This window comes from Perissodus microlepis, chromosome 15 (genome assembly GCF_051167445.1).
Source record: "Perissodus microlepis isolate ML-2025 ecotype Zambia chromosome 15, ASM5116744v1, whole genome shotgun sequence".
In the NCBI taxonomy this organism is placed as follows: Eukaryota; Metazoa; Chordata; class Actinopteri; order Cichliformes; family Cichlidae; genus Perissodus; species Perissodus microlepis.
In genome coordinates this window covers 19,366,720-19,387,183 of record NC_140475.1, presented here as the reverse complement: position 1 = coordinate 19,387,183, position 20,464 = coordinate 19,366,720, and the positions used below count along the sequence as shown (strand labels likewise).

The 20,464-nt window shown below is 39.0% G+C and overlaps 1 protein-coding gene across 1 annotated transcript in view; it reads right to left on the bottom strand.

The window, feature by feature from the left end:
- man1a1 (mannosidase, alpha, class 1A, member 1) overlaps positions 1-20,464 on the bottom strand; it is a 169,974-nt gene that overhangs the window by 125,008 nt on the left and 24,502 nt on the right. The window contains exon 2 of the mRNA XM_084952760.1: positions 5,014-5,110. Coding sequence (XP_084808886.1) covers positions 5,014-5,110 — 97 coding nt within the window. The remainder of the gene's footprint in view (positions 1-5,013; positions 5,111-20,464) is intronic.

Below are 20,464 nucleotides of genomic sequence, written 5' to 3'. Positions count from 1 at the left end.
TACACAAAAATGCACTAAAACCTTGTTACTGACATTCTTTATAGTGCATAAAGTGCAGTGGGAATTATAATATATACACATATTTTAGCAGGTGTTTATCCTATGTCTGATTGCTCTGTCCTACACCATGGCTATAACAATCTGCTGCTGAAGGAGGTGCTCAGGGCCTCCCCACAGTCTCATGCAGGGATGAGAGGTGTTGTCCATAATGGACATTAGGTTGGCTAAACTTCATTCCCCCCTCCTCCTCTGCGGTCTAGTCTAGGGGACAGGCCAGGACAGAGCTGGCCCTCTTCAGTCTACAAGTTCTTTCCTGCCCCTCTCTGTGCTGCCACCTCCCAGCAGACCACTGCATAAAAGACTGCAGAAGCCATCGCAGTGTTATCAAAGGTCCCCAGAAGACCGAGAGGCCTGGTCTTTTGGGTTGGATGAGAGTTGACACGTCTTCACAAAACTCAAAGAAGTCCAGTTGCCTTCTTTTTTCAAGCTCTTGAGATTTTGTACACTAAGATTTTTACGCGGACAAACAAAAGCACTGCAATACATCCCAAAAGTGCCGCAACATCCAGCCAAACACATTCGATACAGAGGAAACAGCTGACAGCACAGCTGGCGTCTGAGACCAAGGAGTTTTGTTGCTTCAGGGAGTGACCACAGAGGAGACGCATCCAACTTTCCCCAAAGTAGAACCAACCCATCTGGAGGCTTCTTCCACTGAACAGCTTGACAGAAATAAAATGTGCGTTATCCAAGACATCGCACTGTTCAAAAACACATATTTAGACCCACATGAGCCCAACTCACAAAAAAGGATCAGAATGTCAATTTATTGTATTTTTTTTTTAAACTCCTGAACAATGATCTATATCGTGCTTTGACAGCACCATACACAATATTATGGATGGCTAATAAAGATTTTGGAGGCAGAACAATATTACAATCATTTAAAGTTGCAGTCCTAACATTTATTATAAATGGGACAATCGGAAAGGTTTAAACCACCGTTGGTTTCAAACCCGCTGTGACAATTTCTGAGCCAGAAAGTCGAACACCACCAAAATAAAACGGGCAGCTGGAAGTTTCATTTTTATCCCTCTGACAGTTGTCACGCTTACGCAACACTCTAAAGTACATTAACATTAAGTGGTATTAGGCAAAGAATAACCATGAGTAATTTATAATCCTTTAAATCCTGTCTCGAGGAAAACACGGAGTAGGTCTCGTAATACTTCTTGTGCTCTTATTGTTGATTTTGAGAGGACATTGTCATCATTCTAATTGACACCTCTCCTGGCTAGTTTGACTCAGCAATCCAAGTAAGCGTATATATCATGGAAGCAACCTTAGGTGTGTGGCTTCATTGCATAATATTTCAGGTCAGGCTAATATCATCGTCCTACATCATGTTCTATAGGAGCTGGAAAAGGCAGTGACAAGGCCCTGGGGCCAAGCTGTCTTATTTACTGATGGAAGTGGGTCTACTGGAGCAACCAACTAAAACCTAGTTACTTTTCTATCACACAGACACAGGGACGGATAGAGAAAGAGAGAAACACGTAGAAAGACCAACTCTAAGAGGTGATCTGACAATTAATATTCACACAGCAGCTTCCTCCCTAGTCCTACGTTCACATTTGATAAATTTCAGTAATGAAACTGTAGATGAAATTTACACAAAGCTGATTGAATTTCCTCATTAAACATAAGAAGGCAATCATTAAAAATTAGCTTGGAATCTTCCTGACTGTGTACTGAAAAGACTTTGAGGGGGTTTTTGAGGCAAAAACTCAAAGTGGCATAATCTAAAATTAAAAACACTGTCTTACGGGGCCAAGTCTACATTTGATATGCTACGATTTATATTTCCGGCCAAATATTTAAATAAGAGGCAATCTCTGGTTGTCTTTTTTGCTAATAGAACAGAATAGAACAGAAAAATGTCTGAAGTTCTGCTTAGAAGGAGCAAGAAAACCTCACTTTCTTTATTTTTTATACTCTGCATAAAACTGTGTGCAGGAAAAAAGCGAACTAACCACAGCTCCTGTAACTGTACTGCAACAGAACAAAACTGTTGTGGACAAGTGGTGCAGTAATATTCACGACTGTACCAGGTTTTTATTTCATTCAGAAATAGCACTCGTTGGCCAAAATATCATTCCTGAGGAAGTGCAGCTTATTTTATTTAAAACAAATAGGAAATTACAATTACAATTTAAAACCCCTCTCACTATCTCACATTTTTAACAGTGGAATAATTTCTCAATATATTATGAAACCGGCTGTAGTTGAGAAGCCAAATCTGCAGTTTACCCCACAAGACCTTCCAGAGGCAACCCAGCAGCCATTAAACTACCTCAGGCACTTATTCTAGGTTAAGTTAAATTTATTTCAATTGTCGTCAGGGTTTGAAAACTGCATGTATAGAATCAGTCGAATCGGATGAAAACGTCTTCAAAAGTTTGCTGAGTGTCCCCCAAAATAAGGTTTTAAAAAGTTTTGTTTTTTTAATCCACCTTCACATGAAGTTAGACTTCTCCCTCCATCTCCGCTGCAGAATCCTCCCATAGATTCCAGGTCAGGAATCTTTGAGCGCCATGTCTTCTCCTTATGTAATCTATCTGGTTAGTCTCAGCTCAGCAGAGTATATTAGCATCTTTTGCTCCTAGCTTTGATTTTTAAAGCCAATATTAAGGGAAAATAACCTCAAAATATAAAAAGAACAGAGGAAAAGGAGTACTAAATGCCTGCAATAGCTTTGCCGTGTCTTACTTATGTACCGGATCCACATAAGAGTCCGCTTTATATACCAACAACTGGAAATATTGCCCCAAAACAGATAGATCTGACGGGAGGGGATACAGGTTGATTGTTAAAGCTTTACACCACCCTAAGAACGAAGAGGGCAAACTGACAAACACCCACTAGATGTTAAATCTACCCGTCACCGTTGTGTTTACAGCTTTTACAGCTGCTTCTGAGTGAAAAAAGAATTAATTTATATCAGTTTAAACAACACTTCAATTATTCAGTTTCCTTCCACTCAGCTGACAGACCCATTTAACATTCATTCTTTTCTTAATTACAGGGAGTTTACTTGAAATTATCGAGGGAATTAAAAATGAAAAGCCTTCACTGCACCGTGACATTAGAGGGCAACTTTTAAAGGAAAAAAAATGCAAGAGTGCAGGAAAACTTCAAACCAGATCAAGCTAGAGAGTATCGCGGCGTCAAACTTATCAGCAGAAGAGGCCCAGCTACCTCTGTCACACGGGGCTGTCATCTTATCAAAAGCTCACAATACAAACCCACACTAAACTGTCATACACCACCTACATATGCACAGCTAAAGGACTCCAAACAAACACCCTGGGGTTATTAGGACAAAAGAGAGAAAGATCTTAAATTAAAAACACACACGCTCCCAATTATTCAATCGGTCGCAATTAATTAAAGTTATCGTGGCGCATACAGACAGAGCTCACACAAACACCTGCAGAAATGACGTATGCTTCACTTCCATTTAACATTAATAAAGCTGTCACAGTTCAGATTTTCATTGTATGACTATCATGGCTAAAAGAATATACAGTATAGATAATGACCATTTTTATTGAAAGATTGCAATGAAGAATTTTTTTAAAAGTGCTATCAATCAAGAGAAGAGAGCTGTGATGAACTTAGTAGTGAGAATGTAACTATAACTGTGTTGCCACTGGATTGCTTGTTATCAATCCCCAAATCTACACTAAGAAACTAAAGATTAGAGGGAATTTGCAATTTTAGGAATTCTCTGCCTTCCAGTCTACGACGGACTCAAGCAGAAAGCAGCTGAAGACTCATCTTTTTAAACTGGCACTGGGACATTCAGTTTCACTGGGGTTTTTTTTGTTTATTTTCTGGGGTTGCATTGATGTAAAGGACCTTGTGATCTGAATCTTAAAGGGGGCAATATAAATACGTTTACTATCACTGTACTACTTTGTGTTCATTTGGATTAGATTTTGATAGTCAAAGGTCAGGATTACATGTGACAATTTTGACAATATTTCTGGCAATAACTCAAAAATGTATATGGTACTTCTGAAAAAAATAATAGGATAAAATTGGCTCTGGGTCTTTTTTCTAAATACAAATGAAAAAAATAAGAGGTATTACAGAGTTCTGGTCTGAGGTGATTGTCTCTTTGTGTTTTATCTCTAATACTGTAGGTCTGACAATATTTATTGTGAACCGGCACTATATAAATAAAACTGAACTGAGCAGACTCATAAGAGAAAGGTCAGAGACCGCCATGAAGCATTATTTTGGCCTTTATTTACCACTATATATTGTAATATATCTATATCACTAAAGCACTTCTGGATGGATGCAAACTGCATTTCGTTGCCCTGTACCTGTGCATGTGCAATGACAATAAAGTTGAATTCTATTCTATTCTATTCTATTCACTATCACTATGGAACAGAAAGGATCATATTTCACATTCAGTCTGCTATTGAATTGGTGACACTAATCTCTGGTGCCCACCTATTTAATTGCTTCAAAGTCTTCACTGCATGTATTATAAGTGTGGAGAGACATGGATGTAAACTGAAACTTGACAGATTTGAGAGGAGACATTCAACCAAGAGGTGGTAATTCTAGCCTCAAAACTGAAAGGCTGACAGACAATTAAGACTTTCAGAGAAGAGTTACAAAAGTGTGAAACCGAGGAGAGGGAAAAACAAAACAAAAAAAAGAAGACAGAGAGAATAAAACACCCCGCATCACCGTACTCATTACGAGCACAGACACTGACAACTGGCAAGAAGCGCAAACAGAATATAAATATATGATAAAGTTGACATTTAGAGGCATGTGTAGATGGATGACTCTAACTGACGGCCAATTTGGCTGCTAATCTAAAGGCCAAGGCTGCTGGTGGCAGGGACAAGAGATCAATCGCGCGTGCGTGTGTGTGTGTTTGGGTGTGCGAGTGTTTGGGCGTGCACACATACGTGGTCTCTCACTCACCAAATAGATTGCTGGAGTGGCCATGCTTGGAGACGGGCCTGAGCTCATTGGAACCCCAGGCGTACCGCTTGTAGCTGTCCCACGCATGCTTCATCATCTGACAGGGGAGAGGAAGAGGAGGGGTAGGAGGGGGGGGAGAGGGAGGAGGAGGAGAAGATGAGAAATGAAGAGAGTTAAACGGGACAATAAACTGTGAGCCGTAACAACAGAATCAAATCATTTTAACCGAGTGATGAGGCTCGTTTTTCACTCGGTGAATCAGCCTGTACGTTTAACTATGCGTTTCTAAACTACCCTAAAAAATATCCAGCACATGCATGAATAAATACAGAGCTGCAACTGACATCAACTACCCCAGATTCAATCAATGGTTGTCGGAAAGATATTCCCACTGCTCAAGCTGACATAGCACAATGTCTTGATTTAATCAGCAACTTTCCAAGACCCAAAGTTCTTCAGATTAACGTCACTGAAGGTTGAGAAAAATAATGGATACTAGAAAAAAAATCATAGTCAGAGTTGTTTTGGGCAATGCTGTAATGTGGACTGCCTACTAGTATTATTCATTGTGTATTTATTCAACTTAAAGTAAGGTGTCTTTTATTTATAGAGGATTTCCTTAAACTTTAAAAGTTAAGGGTTATGGTAGTGGGGACACGTGTAAGGATTTACTCCCTGATCAGGCGGTTTGGAGGTTTTTGGAGCCTCTGGTCCACTGTAGCTACACAGAGCTAAATTATTGCATAATGCAAACAGCACGAGAGGCCCTGAGCTATCTGGGGATAAAGGCAGCTGCAGGCAAACCTTAAATGATCCTTCCACAGGTTCATCTAGGAAACCCTGAGAGGTTTACTTCCTCTCAGTCACATCTTGTTGACCAAAGGCTCTCTTCTAAAACGATTTTTATATTTAGGGCAAGTCCTTCTATTTGGTACGGTCTCAAAGGTCTAGAGCTTCATGAATGAATATAGTGAATCAGATTATATGTTGTGGCGTTCCCTCAATCAAAATTTTAAAAGATATTCAGAGATTTGTTTTTGTCGGTCTTATCTGGACACATGACTGACAAATACATGACAAATACAGCAGGGAAAAAACTTCATAATAGGGCGACAATGTGTCTCGTTAGCACATGTTGTCATTCTTGCCCTTCAAACATACAATAAAAGTTTCTGAAGTCTGAGACTGCAGCGCAAGATTTCAAGAAACACCATTATAATAAAAGAACAACTTTCCTTCTGGGAAAATAATCAGGACCAGTGAGTAACATAGCATAACCATCGTGCCTGTTTAATCTCCCCGTCACTGTTAAGGGAAATAAATTCTGCATCTGTGAGATTATCCACAGATGGAAAAGGTTTTGCTTCAGAAGTCTCTGGATATCTGAACCATGTATTGACTACAACCAGGGATATTTAAATCAGGGCTCTTGTCAGTGCTGTATCATCCACAGGTTTTATCATGTAGCTCCTTTCAGAAGTCTTTCCGAAACTGACTCATTACTTATTGCAGCAGGTTGGTACAGACTGCTTTAAAAAAAGAAAACAGGGTGTACTGAATAGACCCCGGGCTTTTGACAACTTTGGCCATCATACACCAAGACTGCTCCCTGTAGCTTTTTTTAATGCTTACTCAACATTTACTTGGGAGTTGACAAGGTATCCAACTTTCTAACAGATTTTTAGCATTTTCATCCTTTGTTCTCCGTCCAGCCTTTTGATATAATGTGTTTGGATTACAAAAGTCAACTCATGCAAGCTATCGATAAACACGTGAACACAAAAGAGATCAGACAGAGCAACAGCTGAAATAAGAAGAGAGAACAAAGACTGATAGGCAAGACTGTAAAACAAACTTGACTTCTATTTTTTTTTTTACTTCGTATTATGTGTACTCAGTGAGGGAGGGAGGAACATTTCATTCAAATAAAATGAAGTAGAATTGTCTTTAACTTGATCTATGACAAACCTGGGTTTTTTTATGTTAATATATTGAATTTTCAGCAGTGAGCAGCTATTTTCATATTGCAGGCAGAAAACATTAAGCTAACTTGTCAGTGTTTGGGTATTCTGTCAAAGCTTGTGTTGAACACTTGAGGCTTTAACTTTGAGCACATCAACATCCAAACATCTCTAAGTATGTTTGGTCAAGTTCTTTTACAAAACCTCGAGCCAAAGCTTCACGGGCTCCAGCTGTCAAGCTGCATCTCTCATCAAAATGGGCTAATGATTTTCTCTGCAACCAACAGATTGAAATTATTCCCACTCTCCAACCAGTCAATGAAGATTTTCTTTGGTTAATTACAAGTAGGGCTGCCACAAACGATTATTTTGATAGTCGACTAGTCACCGATTATTTTTGCGATTAGTCGACTAATCAGATCATGCATCCATTGGATGTAAAACGTATAGATTATTGCACCAGCAGCATCTGCTCTTATATAACTATCATTAGCTTACAGCTTTAAGTGTTTAAGGTGCTAACTAAAAATAAAGACAAGATGATAGTTTATTAAATTTTAATGACATTTGCAGATTGTTTTGGTGAAGTTTAATAAACTCCTTGCTATCTAAAATATAACAGGACACCGGAGTTTATTCTCAAGCATCTCACACTTCTGATAATCAGCTGTCTGCTTGACGTTTATTCAGCTGTGTAAAAACTATAACTTTAATCTCAGCCAAACCGATTTACTCAGGAACAAATAAAATACTAAAAAAAAAGCCAAACAATAACATTTTTAAGTTATCTAAGTGACTTATATATGTTTAACCTGAGTAGCGAAAGACGGCGGTGGGTTTGAAAACGATTTGCCGGGTGTCCGGTGTTCTCACCGGCTCTAGTGAGCCTTGCCCCCGGCTAGCTATCGAGCTAGTGGGTAACAGACATCTCTGAAAACGTTGGAGCGCTTTTGAAAATATGTGGTGTCTTGATAAACTGAGCAGATATTTGAGGTTTCCACAGCTACATTCTCGCCTGAAAATATGTTAAACGTTTATTTTGTGACCCAGAAAGAATAATAAGAGTAATATTAAAACTAACTAGCTGCCGCCATTGTTGGAAACTGAGCTGGGCTGCGCTATGAATTCTGGGTAGTGATGTGATCAATCCTGAAATATCGATTCCTCCAATACCAGTTATTTATGTTCTAGAATCGATTCTCACATTAAAATATCGATATTTTAGTAATTTAGGGTAAATTTTTAGTTTATCATTAACAGGAACACAGTGGAAAGAAACTATAACATTCGGATTGTCTACATTCAAAGGAACTACTTCCTCCTCCGCCTTACATAGTCATGTGCGAAATATGGCTGTATAAATGTCTCGCAGCCCCTTGGCGTGCGCACTCACAGCAATGGCTGAGCTTAATTGTGCGGACGTATTTTACCTCCACAAACAGCTGAGACGTGGTTTGCGATACATATGGCAAAAAAGTGAGGTGTTGTGGCCTTACTTGCCAACCTTGAGACCTCAGAATTAGGAAGACATTCAAAAAGGCTGTTGGGGGGTTGATAAATAAATTTTACAGTGTTTATTTATCGGATAAAATACGTTAAATGTCACCGTTATTATTGGCCGGCCCGGAAACAGCGGGGGTGTCCAAATTCAGAGGCTGCTTCCACCTGAGGACCCGGCCTTCGTGGTCTAAAGAAAGCCGTGTAGTACATCACGAGCTCCCTCGGTGGAGTGAAACTCGTCGTCTGCTCCTTGCTATCTAAAATATAACCGGGCACTGGCGTAAACTCTCGACCGTCTCACACTTTGTTTATTCAGCTGTGTGAAAACCCCGGAGGAACCCTCCCGAGGGATTAATAAAGTTAAATTTTATTTAATCTAATAACTTTAATCTCAGCCAAACCGATTTACTCACAAACAAATAAAACACTGAAAAAGCCAAACAATAGCATTTCTAAGTTATCAAAGTGACTTATATATATCATGTTTAACCCGAGCAGTGAAAGACCGCGGGGGTTTGAAGACGATGTGTCGGTCGGCTCAGATATTTGAAGTTTACACAGCTACATTCTCACCTGAAAATATGTTAAAAGTTTTTTTGCGACCCAGAAAGAGAAATAAGAGTAATATTAAAACTAACTAGCTGCTGCAATTGTTGGAAACTGGAATTGGCTGGGCCGCGTTATGAATTCTACGATATGGTTTTTCAATTTTGTTGCCCGGGTGGAAAATCGTGAGAAATTCGGGAGAATGGTGGCTCCGGGATATTTTTGGGAGGGGCACTGAAAGTTCGGGATTCTCCCAGAAAAATCGGGAGGGTTGGCATGTATGGTTGTGGCAACATCACTAACCTTGTCAAACACCTCAGAGTAAATCATATCACAGAATATGACGAGCGTATGTTGACATGAACTGAAGAGGAGGAGAGGGACAGGTGACGTCTCTCACGGAGTCCTTTAGTGATGCAGGCAGGCAAGGTGTTCAAATAGCGCACAACTTCAGTTTTTTATTTCTATATGATGAACTCTGCATTATTAAGTGATAAGAACAAGTAATCTGATGTCCTGTAATCATTATGACGCTATAATTTGAGATACAATAAATACAATACGTTTTTGTACAAAGTATCGGTATCGGATCAGTATCGTCGATACCACCCTGAATATTACTTGGTATCTGATCGGAAAGGAAATCAGTGGTATCGCACATCACTAATTCTGGGACAGAGCTACTTCTTCGGGGTTTAACGGCAGCTGGCATTCTCGTACATGCAGTGCTGCTATCTTCTGTTTCAGTCCGTTATTACACTCTTAAATCCTACTACTTATTCCTGCGTCTTTTGTGATCTTACGAAGCTTCAAACGACCGTCGACTATTAAATCAGTCGTCGACGATTTTGATAGTCGACGTAATCGTGACTAGTCGACTAATCGTGGCAGCCCTAATTACAAGTGTAATGGACTGAGTAGATATCAGATTTAATTATCTCTTATTGAAGATGCTCACTGATCATGTTTCCCAAAAATAAAAAGAAGCACTGTGAAATTTTAAGCTCTGAATCGAGCTTAAAAGTCTGTTTAGACAGACCTGAATTTAAAGTCGAGATTAATTCAGGCAAACAAGAAAAGGTCCTAAAAAAGTGATGAAAAAACAGGGTATCTGGGGTACAGAATATAAACAAACAAAAGATTTTTTCAGTACCTTTTTAAGACCAATACAGAAAAACAGAAAACTCCATGGTAGAACAATCCTAATTCTAGCCATGCTAAGTGTTTTAATCCCAGTGTCTTCCCTGTCTGCTTTAGTCCAGAAACAACATCATAAAACTGTCTAAATGCTGTTGTTTGGTTTATAGGAATGGCATCTGTTTAACATGAGCACAAAGAATTTACACCTGACCTGATCTGAGAAATGGAGCCGACCGCTTTGAGTGACAATTTCTTTATTTTCTTTTAAAACGTGTTAAACAAGAAGTGATTTCTCAGTATGTGAATTTGCTTTTTTGTTCTTTTCTGCTTTTAATTATTTCTGGAATGTCTTACTATTTGAATTTTCTGTCTGTGAAGCTCTCTGTATCTTTGTTAAGAAAAGTAATCTATAAATAATGTTTCTAGGTAATACTGTACTTGTTCAAGTTATTTTTAGTCTTTGTAGTGTTGTTGTTATAGTTATTGGTTGCAGTTGTTCTAGAAATAGAATATTGCTGTTGATTTTCCAGATATTGCTGTACTTGTTCTAGGTATTGTTGTAGCTACTTTATTTGTTTCCTTTTTTTAATAAAAAAGAGGGACAATAACTATTAATGAACATTTTAAGAAATGTAAATATGCCAGATTATAGCCTTGGGCAACTTCAGTTGTTGTAGTTGTTATTGATGTAGTTGTGTCGTTTAAAATTCTAATTGCTGCAGTTCTAGTTGCAATGATAACAGTAACAAACAAAATGTAACCCTAACTAAAAGCATCTATTTGTTTCCTCCCAAGTTAAGGAAAAAAAAGTGCAGTTACTTCAGACTTTGCTCGAGTATGGGAAGAGTTGTATCATATGTAAAACTTTACATTTAGCTTCATACTCTTTCATGTATTTTAAAACTTGTCCATTACTTTACTTAAATTGTATTATTCTTTTTGATGCACCTTGAATTTCAAGAGCTTTTGAAGATCTGCAGGAATGCTGTCGACATTCAGGGTGATTATATTTTTTTCTTTTCATTTGTAAATTTTTAATAATATTTTGTTTATTTGAACACATCAAGACAAACATATCAATCATGTGGAAAAGCAGCTTTTTACTTAATGTTATTCTCTCTTCCAGTTATGACTGTGGCTGATTGATTGCCTCATCTGTGCTAAATCCACACATCGCTCAATTCCCTGTGTGAAGGGACATCTTCCTCCGCTCAGTCCCATTATCTGCTGCTGAAACCACCTGATTCCCCAGCGGGAGTCATTGAGGTTCCATCTCATTTTAATCTGGCGCTGGCCGGGGCTTGATTGCAATGTGAACGCTGCTTTCCAATTTAACACCCTAACACTTATTTCAGTCTCGGATGTGGCTCCTCCTCCAGCTCTGCCTGCGTCTGTTCAACTAATCCAGGTTATGTAGCGCTGTCCTGGATCTTTTTAGAACCCAGCTGCAGATTAGACACACTAAAGCCCCGTTATCCTCCACCTTGAAACAGTAAGTCTGCCCACACACAAACACACACTCCTAAATGACTGTTTTCTCATCACAGAGAGGTTGCTACTGCATCGTAACCAACAGCAAACATCATGCCCCCCTTCCACATGGACAACACTACCATCTTTATACACCTAAATATAAGTGCAGTACAAACTTTGCATTCAGTCAAGCTGAAGTGAATTTCTGTACAACACACCCTTCTTTCACTGCTCACATTCAAGCGTACATGCATGTATGAGTGCACTCATTTGCATGCATGCTTGTGGTGAACAGATCTGAGTGAGAAAGCTACTTCTGTAGCTGCTGCTGACTCACTGACAGCTAGCTCACTCAAGGACACACACTCACTCAGAGTATCAACAATTAACTGTGATCACTTTTAACGGCGGACACAAATGACCGCAGCGGGCAGCAAACCAACAGGTCAACGAGGCACTCGGTCAGTGTGACTGGCTGCCAGGGAAAGTTAGCAAAGTCAGCTGGTAAAGCAGTCAAACAACGAGACAGCCAATTAGGAAGTCGGTCAGGCAGGACTTTAAGCAAGAATCCAGGAAAAGCGGTTTCCCCACTGCTACAACACAACCATGCACATGAAAGAAGCCTAATGGTAGTTCTATGAAATAGTGAAACAAGAAGTTTCACTATATTACATCTTATATTTAAAAAACAAACAAACAATTAAAACAAGATCTGGAAACATTTCTGAAAAAACCTGCCTTAAGTTTGCTGGTCTCAGGCCAACAGGTTTCAGAATGAAACGGGCTGGCAACAAGGCTCCAAGAGATTTATGTTAAGAACCAATCAACTTTCTCAGTTATTAATCAATGTTTTGCTCCAAGGTGACACACTTTTTGACTAAAATATATTTTGTTCAGTAAAAAACTAAAACAACTAGCAGCAATTCAAATTCAAACAACTCCTAGCTATCTTTTATTTATTTTTTTTATATATATATATATTTTAAATATCTCTTAACAGTGGAATTTCCTAAAGTTATTTATTCCTCCTTTTATTAAAGAAAACAAAAGCTAAGAAATATATATATTTTTTAATAAAAATAAAAGACCAAGAGTTTATTACAAGGTTAGAGACCCTCACTGTTACTGTTTGTCAGGCAAAAGCCTGGAAATATAGGAAGTAACATGCTAGGACTACAACTGTGGGAGAAAGGTATGAATGTTTCTGCTGAAGGAAGCGGTGTATCTGTGGTGATTTAAAAGCATGATGATACCGACGGTATGCACTGCAGAAGAGGAATAAAACTCTGCTTTCATTCTTTTATTCGCATTGTTCAGATGACTGACAACGTTTCAGTTTGGGTCTTAGGCAGGTTACATCATGCAGGCAGAAGAGGCTTGTGCATGAATAGCCTCTGATTTAAAGCTTTTTCCACAGAACAACTGGTTATTAGAGAGCCCTGCATGGGAAAATATGCCATAGCATTGCTGGAATAGAGGCGGCCTAATTAGTGTTACACTCATCTCCTGTCTCATGTGCTCCATGTGCATCTCTCACTCAAGTATGCCACATTCACATAGTCTCTTATTTATCCACGGACTTTAAGCTGGTTCAAGAATAGTTAGCGCATTTCATGAAAACATTGATCTGTCAAATGTGTTGTTTTTTTAAGTAGACACACAAACACATGACAAATGGCACTTCATTCTGATATCCTCTGATATCCTCTCCCACGCACATCTAAAGGACATGAGGTGATAGCCGTGCTCCATTTAACTCCCCTAAATTAAAGCTACTGAAGCTGCTAATTACTGCCCCTATATGCATGTCACATTAAAAGATCCACTCAAACACACGTTTTACTCCACATGATCAGTATTGGCTCACTTAAAACCCTGGGATCAGTTCTAACTAACATTATTACCAAAGGCTCCTTTTGCTATTGTTTCAGTTTTAGTCACTAGATAGCATGTACATAGCATAGCCCTGAAATTCTAATGGATTCCCTCTGAATTCATTGTGTAAAAGTAAAAGCAGTGTTTGAATGAAATTACCTAACAAATACCTTGGCTGTTTGTTTAGTAGAGACAGACCAGTTTATTACTTTGCATGTCTATTTGAAGCACCCGTGCAGCGAGAAAACCAAGCATGCTAATGTTAGCTGCTAACTTAGCACCTAATTCTCTAATCCAAATACTGTAACTTTTAGCTTCATAAAACTAGGATGGCAGTAGACAAAATGCTAACTTTGATACTTCAAAATGCAAAAATCTTCATGGTGACTACAGCCATCTTACATATACACTTTCCAGTCACTCGGATACTGCCGACTCGTAACCGAAACCTTCCTTGATCTTGTTATTGAGATCAAAGTATGTTAATACACTTGATAGAGCCATCTTGGTCCTCTGCATGTCCAGGAAATCTACGTAAAGCGTTTGGTCTCAGGTAGGGCACTCTTTATGAAGTAAAGGCTTGTCTACTTTGCATATAGCTTTAGTCCAATGCTGCTACTGTTGAAGCAGCTGAGATCTGCACTGGTTCTGCCTTGTTGACTTGTTGACTTCTGGTACTTGACCAGTTTTGTCTGTACTGTAAACATGTTATTACAGAAAATATGTGCTGTTTGTGTTTACAATGTGCTTTAAGCTAAGATGTGTGTAAAAGTTTTATTAAGACGGTGTGCTCTCACCAGTTTTGTTTTTGTTAACAGTGTTGACAAAAGGAAGAGCCCTTTAACCAAAGATTTGCTGTAATAACATGAGGGGTGAATTCAAGTGGGACTGTTACTCAACCCTTGAAAACATAAGAATCTGCCAGTAAGTGAGAGATTTGGAACCATGATATCACCACAGTAAACGGTCACAATTATAAATTTGAGCCAATAACGTAAAATTACAGTCAATAACATGCAACCAGTGTTCTAAATCACCGGTTGGCTCACATCGTAGCTCTCACTACTAAAACATTCCTGTGTGTTGACTCTTATTGGATTAAATGTCCAGGATCCCTATGTTTTGACTCTAATTGGATTAACTGCCTGGGATTTTCGAGGTTGACCGGTGGATATGGTGGCTGAAGCTATTTCAGACACACAACAGCTCCATGCTAATTGGCTCTGTGTTTAAGGTGCAATGGTTTTCTAGGGCACTAACATCAAGTGCAGTCTAGCTGGAAGATCTGAAGTATACACACACCTGTTCTTGTTGAGAGCATGCAGATACACAAAACATCAGACACATGCACACGCGGACACACGCAGAGACCAAAAATGAGCTTATTTTCTACAAAAAGAAAAAAAGGTTGTGTGAAAAGTGTTGACAATCACCACTGTCCCCCCTGCTCCACCTCCCCTCTCCGTTTATTGATTTGCTTCAATATCCGAGCTGTGTTCACTGATATAATACAAGCACAAACCCACAGATCCGCACACAGAGCCAGAACCTTGCCTCCGTAAAACAGTTTCCTGTCAGCAGGACAACTAATGGAGGAAAATTTGTGTTACAGCATGCCAACACGCATCAGAATGGACTACAAACACAAAACACTCACAGCAACCATTCACCGAGTGACAAAAAAGGAGCGCAATTCAGTCACGGCATGTTCTTCTCGAAGCTCAATTCAAACTTCGAACTTAATTTTAATGACCGACTCTGAAATTCTGACGAAAGGTCAGAAGATTTTATTTCTAAAAACTAACTCGTGAGTATTTAAGTTCGCAGGGGATTAACAGGATGAGTGTCCATTCTCCTTTCCGATAAATTCTGTCTTTGGTCATTTGGCTTTCAAAGAGGTTGGGATCTGATTTGTATACTCTGACGTCACTTCTCTCCTTCAGACAAGGAGAGAAAAATAACTGGGATAAATGACAGAGAGTGCAATGCAAACAAACAGAGATGCGTAAGCATAAGTAACAAGAGGTGACCTCTGGGTTTTAATGAGTATGAATATAAAATAACTCCAGAGTGTTTAGCCTTCTAAGTCATAAAGGCCTATTCATCAACTTCTAAGGATTACACACAAAAACACTCTGAAAGTTTTCTACTACTAAGAAAAAGAGAAAAGGCAACTATCAAGCATCTTACATTCATTAATATGTGTGATTTGTTAACCCCAAATCCAAATCTAAGGTTCACAAAGTAAATTGAAACACAAACAGAGAGTCACAAACTCTTGGTAATAATAACAAAGGAGCGCAGCATGTTGGCAGGAAAACACTAAATAACATAATCAAAGAATAAGACACAGAAGTGCACAAAAAAACAGAGACACGAGAACCAGAGGAAGATGTGACAAAGGTGCGTCAATAATTAGGGAAAGAGATACTATAACATAATAATGGCTGGAAAGGGAACAAAGGTGGAAAGCGAAAGCACAAAGCCACACGAGCACGTAACCTTCAAAATAAAGAAAAGAGCAAACCACGAAGGTAAACGGGACAGGAAGAACCCAGAAAAGGAAAATACTGAGGAACATGAAGGTAAAACCAAAAGTAAGGTTACACCATAATGCAAAAGGTCATAAGAAAGACTGTGACAATGAGAGAAAACTAACACTTTTTTAAGAAGTGGGGATACTGTTTGGGTAAACGGACAAGAGCAACCTCATCAGCCTTGCAAGGAAGGAGGTGCCAGGTGTCCAGATCTGGCTGCATACGTAGATTTCTGGAGATTTTTGTGCTTTTTTTCTGTTTATTTGTTTTAAACATTTGACAAAAGACTAAAAGTTGCATTAATATTGATCTGGACCCATGCTCCTAAATATTACAGTACACAATGATAATAAAAAAAAAATCCTCTAAGCACTCCAAAGCCTGCACCTTTGGAAAGTCTGAAGAAGTGCACAAATTTTGGACTTTTAACTGTGTTTTCATTAGTTTTACAGCTTGTTTCTAGTATATATCTTTCCCGTGGCCATTTTTGTTACAGTGGTTCCACAGTTTTAAAAACAAAAAAAGCAAAAATGTTGTTTTATAATTACAGGATAGTGTGGGTACCAGAACTTCCTGTTATTTTACACTTTTTTTCCTCACAATTAAAGCCCATAGAGTCAATGCTGACAGACTTCTTTCATTCACTAGCAGCAGCATTTCTTTATCATGTAAAATATTGACACATGCTATTAAAACTGAACTTCTTTTTCTTATACCTCGGGGATTAAATGTGTAACTTTGTACAATGCCAGAAAGTGGAGTTTCACTGGCCCGGCTCACTCAACATCAAACTAAGATGTCTGTGGCCCACGTTGTAAACGAGTTTGACCCACCTGATACAAAATCAGTGTCCACACAGGAAGCAATGTGGCTACCAGAGCAGCGTTTAGCAGTGTCAGGTAAAGTAACCTTCGGGTGGGTTAAACAAATCTCAACCTTGAGGAAAGCAAATGAAGTGACTACCAATGGGACCTAGCTCCAACTACAGCTCGCTACGCATGGTAAGCAAATCACTTTAAATATGGTCAGACTTCCAACTCTGGAGAATTCAGCATATATTTCTTCACACTAACACTGTGAGATTTTATGCTTTACTTCACTGACTCCAGAAGATTTGAATCATTTCTTTTTAAAATCAGTATGTTAAGAAATTGTGCTTAAAAAGATAACATTTTTCCAAATTTCTTCCACTAGGAAGAATTTCACCTTCAGAACAATAAGGACAGCCCATCAAAGTGGGCATGAAGTCTCAAAAATACATGTATAATGGAAAAATTGGATTTCCCACAGCAACTCAAAAGAGAAGCTTTTTCCAAGTCTGACAGCTGCTTACTGAGCAGCATGCCAAAGAGCATTTCAATGACATAAAGCACAAGCAAGTGTTGCTACAGGTGAGCGATGGGGTGCAGAAGTCCATGGAGGCCTTATTTAAAAGTGTGTGTGTATTTTACTCCTATTTGTACACACACTTTGTGGGAAATCATTAACTGCTGTGCAAAGATATGGGGTTAATGACCCTCTTTGCTCTAGGGTCTCTTTAGTATTCTGTAACTGAGGGAATGTGTGTAAAACAGGTTTTGTGAAAGAGATGGGGGTGTGGGTGTGCGTCTGTGTGTGTGTGTGTGTGCTCCCCCCGGGGCTGCTGTGGTGAAAGCGAAGCTGAAACCGAATCCTCCAACGGCATCTCTCTGCGGAGATGCTTGTGCCAACGCCCTGTAACAGGTGGCTTGTGCAAAGGAGAGCGACTGTGAATGTGAGATCAGAGAAAGCTAGGTGACCTGATGGTTGTCGGGTAGATAAGGACATGAGAAAACCCAACCGTATGTGGACACCACAAACATGAACACAAACAAATTCTCCCTTCGAATATATCCAGCACTGTGAGATGGAGGTAAGCCTTTCTTTACACAGAAATTATTAAAGACCGTAACTGATATAACTGGCATAGATTCAGTTCAGTTTTATTTATATGGCCAAATTACACTCAAGGTGCTTTACATTGTAAGCTGAAGACCCTCAAATACGACAGCATGAGAAATACACAGAGAAAACATAATAACTGCCTTCAGTGCATAGTGCGTGCAGCAGGGTAGCACCACAGCTGACAAAATTGGTATTCCTGAACTCTATTGGTACCTGCTCCAAATATCTGAAGTTGTTGGGCTCTCACAAAAAGTCATTTATACTTCAAGAATTAATTTTGGTGTGACTTTAGCTTTAGGTAATGTTAAACTATAAGATATTTGTGAGTCAAATCATTTTCAAATCACACGAATTCACTAGAATAAATCCTCTATACTGAAACTGCTACTATAAGCATTTTCAGATCAACATTTCCTGCCCAATTATGTTATTTACAAGCCAACAAATTGCAGGAAACATGAACAGGAGCCAGACACTGGTAGCAGTCGATCATAGCCGCAGAATACACAAACAGCCGGGGACATGAGCTTACCCAGAAATCAGATACAATTTGCTTTTCTTTTTATTTCCGTGACAGCAGTTATGTTAAATATGTGACTTCCTGTTTACCTCTGGTAGAAACAGATAAGCAGGGCTTTTTCTGCTCGGTCCTCCTCGGTGTGCAGGGTGGTGCTTATAAGAACAAACCTTGGGCTTTCATTAAATGTCTTAAATAAAAATATCTTTGCAGGTGAAGCCTTTGTGGAACATTTCTGACTGAAAAAGGCATGTAGAGTTGTAAGAGATGAGAAAGCAAAAGAAAAAACGGCAGTAATTCATCATAAATTTTAAACAGTATATTAAACAATAAGGCAAAAGCAGAGAAGCACGTCAACGTTTGGTTAAATACTAGCATTTGCTTTTTCGCTTTTTTCACATCGGGCTGTGAGTGTTTACTGGGAATCTGTTTGTTATCCAACCCCTGATTTATTTTGGGGATATAGAAAATTGCTTCTCATTTCCATCTCTGAGCCCAGACAGCCACTGCAGCTACCTGGCATTAAGCAGATGCATACTATGTCACAAATCAAAGTGGACCTTTAGAAATTACATTTTAAAAGTCTTTAAAATTTTATAGATTCAGCTGATCTCATTATCTGGATCATCTGCTATCTAGCTATCATCTGCTAGTAGTGCCTTCATCTTGAACCCCCACAATGGGCACTGCATCTCCAACACTGAGTCAGAACAACCTCAACCAACCCCATTTACCATTGTGTTTGCACCAATTTGAAATAAAGTTGATAGAAGTAAGAAAAGGACTTCCAGGGAGCAATCTCAAAACTCTGCTCTGCTTGAAGCTGACTGGACATGCACAAGGAGATGACCTTATCTTACATGGGAGATCAGACAAAAAGCTTTCAAGTTTTATGAAACTTTTTTGTGTTTTAAAATCCGACGTTGTATATTAGAGAGGATGTCGGAAGACTGTATGAACTATTGTGCCGTTGCACAGAAAGCCTGGTGAAGGAAATCATTATGTTCAAAACGTGAAAAATGAGATACAAAAGTTTCAAGAGGCAAATAAAATGGGTCCACTGGGTGAAGACAAAAGATGGAGCTGTTAAAGCTCTGATCACAACACTAAGACCATGCAAGCAGCACACCTAAATACAATACAATGCAGCCATTATCTGAGCTAATAGCAACACCCGTGTTAGGTGGTTCACACTGACTACCATTCAAACGCCGCCATCCAGGCACAGCACAAAAGCAGTTGTGGGTGCCTTTTGTGCAGCCAGTGTATTTTCAGTATTTCTTTATGCATGTATGACATGGAAATGAATGCAGGAACAAATAATTAGCATCGCAAATATAATGGCCAGTAACCCAGGTGCAGCAATATACTCACAGAGCTGCAGTTTAATGGGTGAAATAAAGGGGCAGATTTTTTGTGATAAAGCAACTAAAAAACAATCAAACCAAAGTAAAAGCCTGTGACACAAAATGCTTATCCAGACCCGAGCATGAAAGAAACAAAGGCTCCACGAAAGCAACAAGATTTGGATTTAGGTGTGACGGCGTAAAAGCTGTGGACGAGTAGCAGTTAGACATTTGTTCCTCAAGGCCTGACGGATCATTCAAGTGTTTTTGTATCGTTTTACTCTTTTACTATAAATCACATTTTCATTTAACTGATGACTATTTTCCAACATGATGCAGTGTTTTTGATTTTGTTTCAGCATGGATTCGTGCCTCCCAGGCAGTCATTTGCTCCCTCTATGGCATGGAAATCAATTTGTAAAACATCATTTCAGTCATGTAGTTTGTATACAGTAAGCATAATGTGTTCCGTTTTTTATTGTCATAAAAGTTATCCATCAACTCACAGAAACGCATTTACAAGGAAAACTATCTGGAACAGTAACACATGTTAATTTACGTAAGCTGATGAGAAATGAAGAGAAATCATTGTATATAAAGCAGAGGAACTCTTCCAAAAGGTCATACAGTATG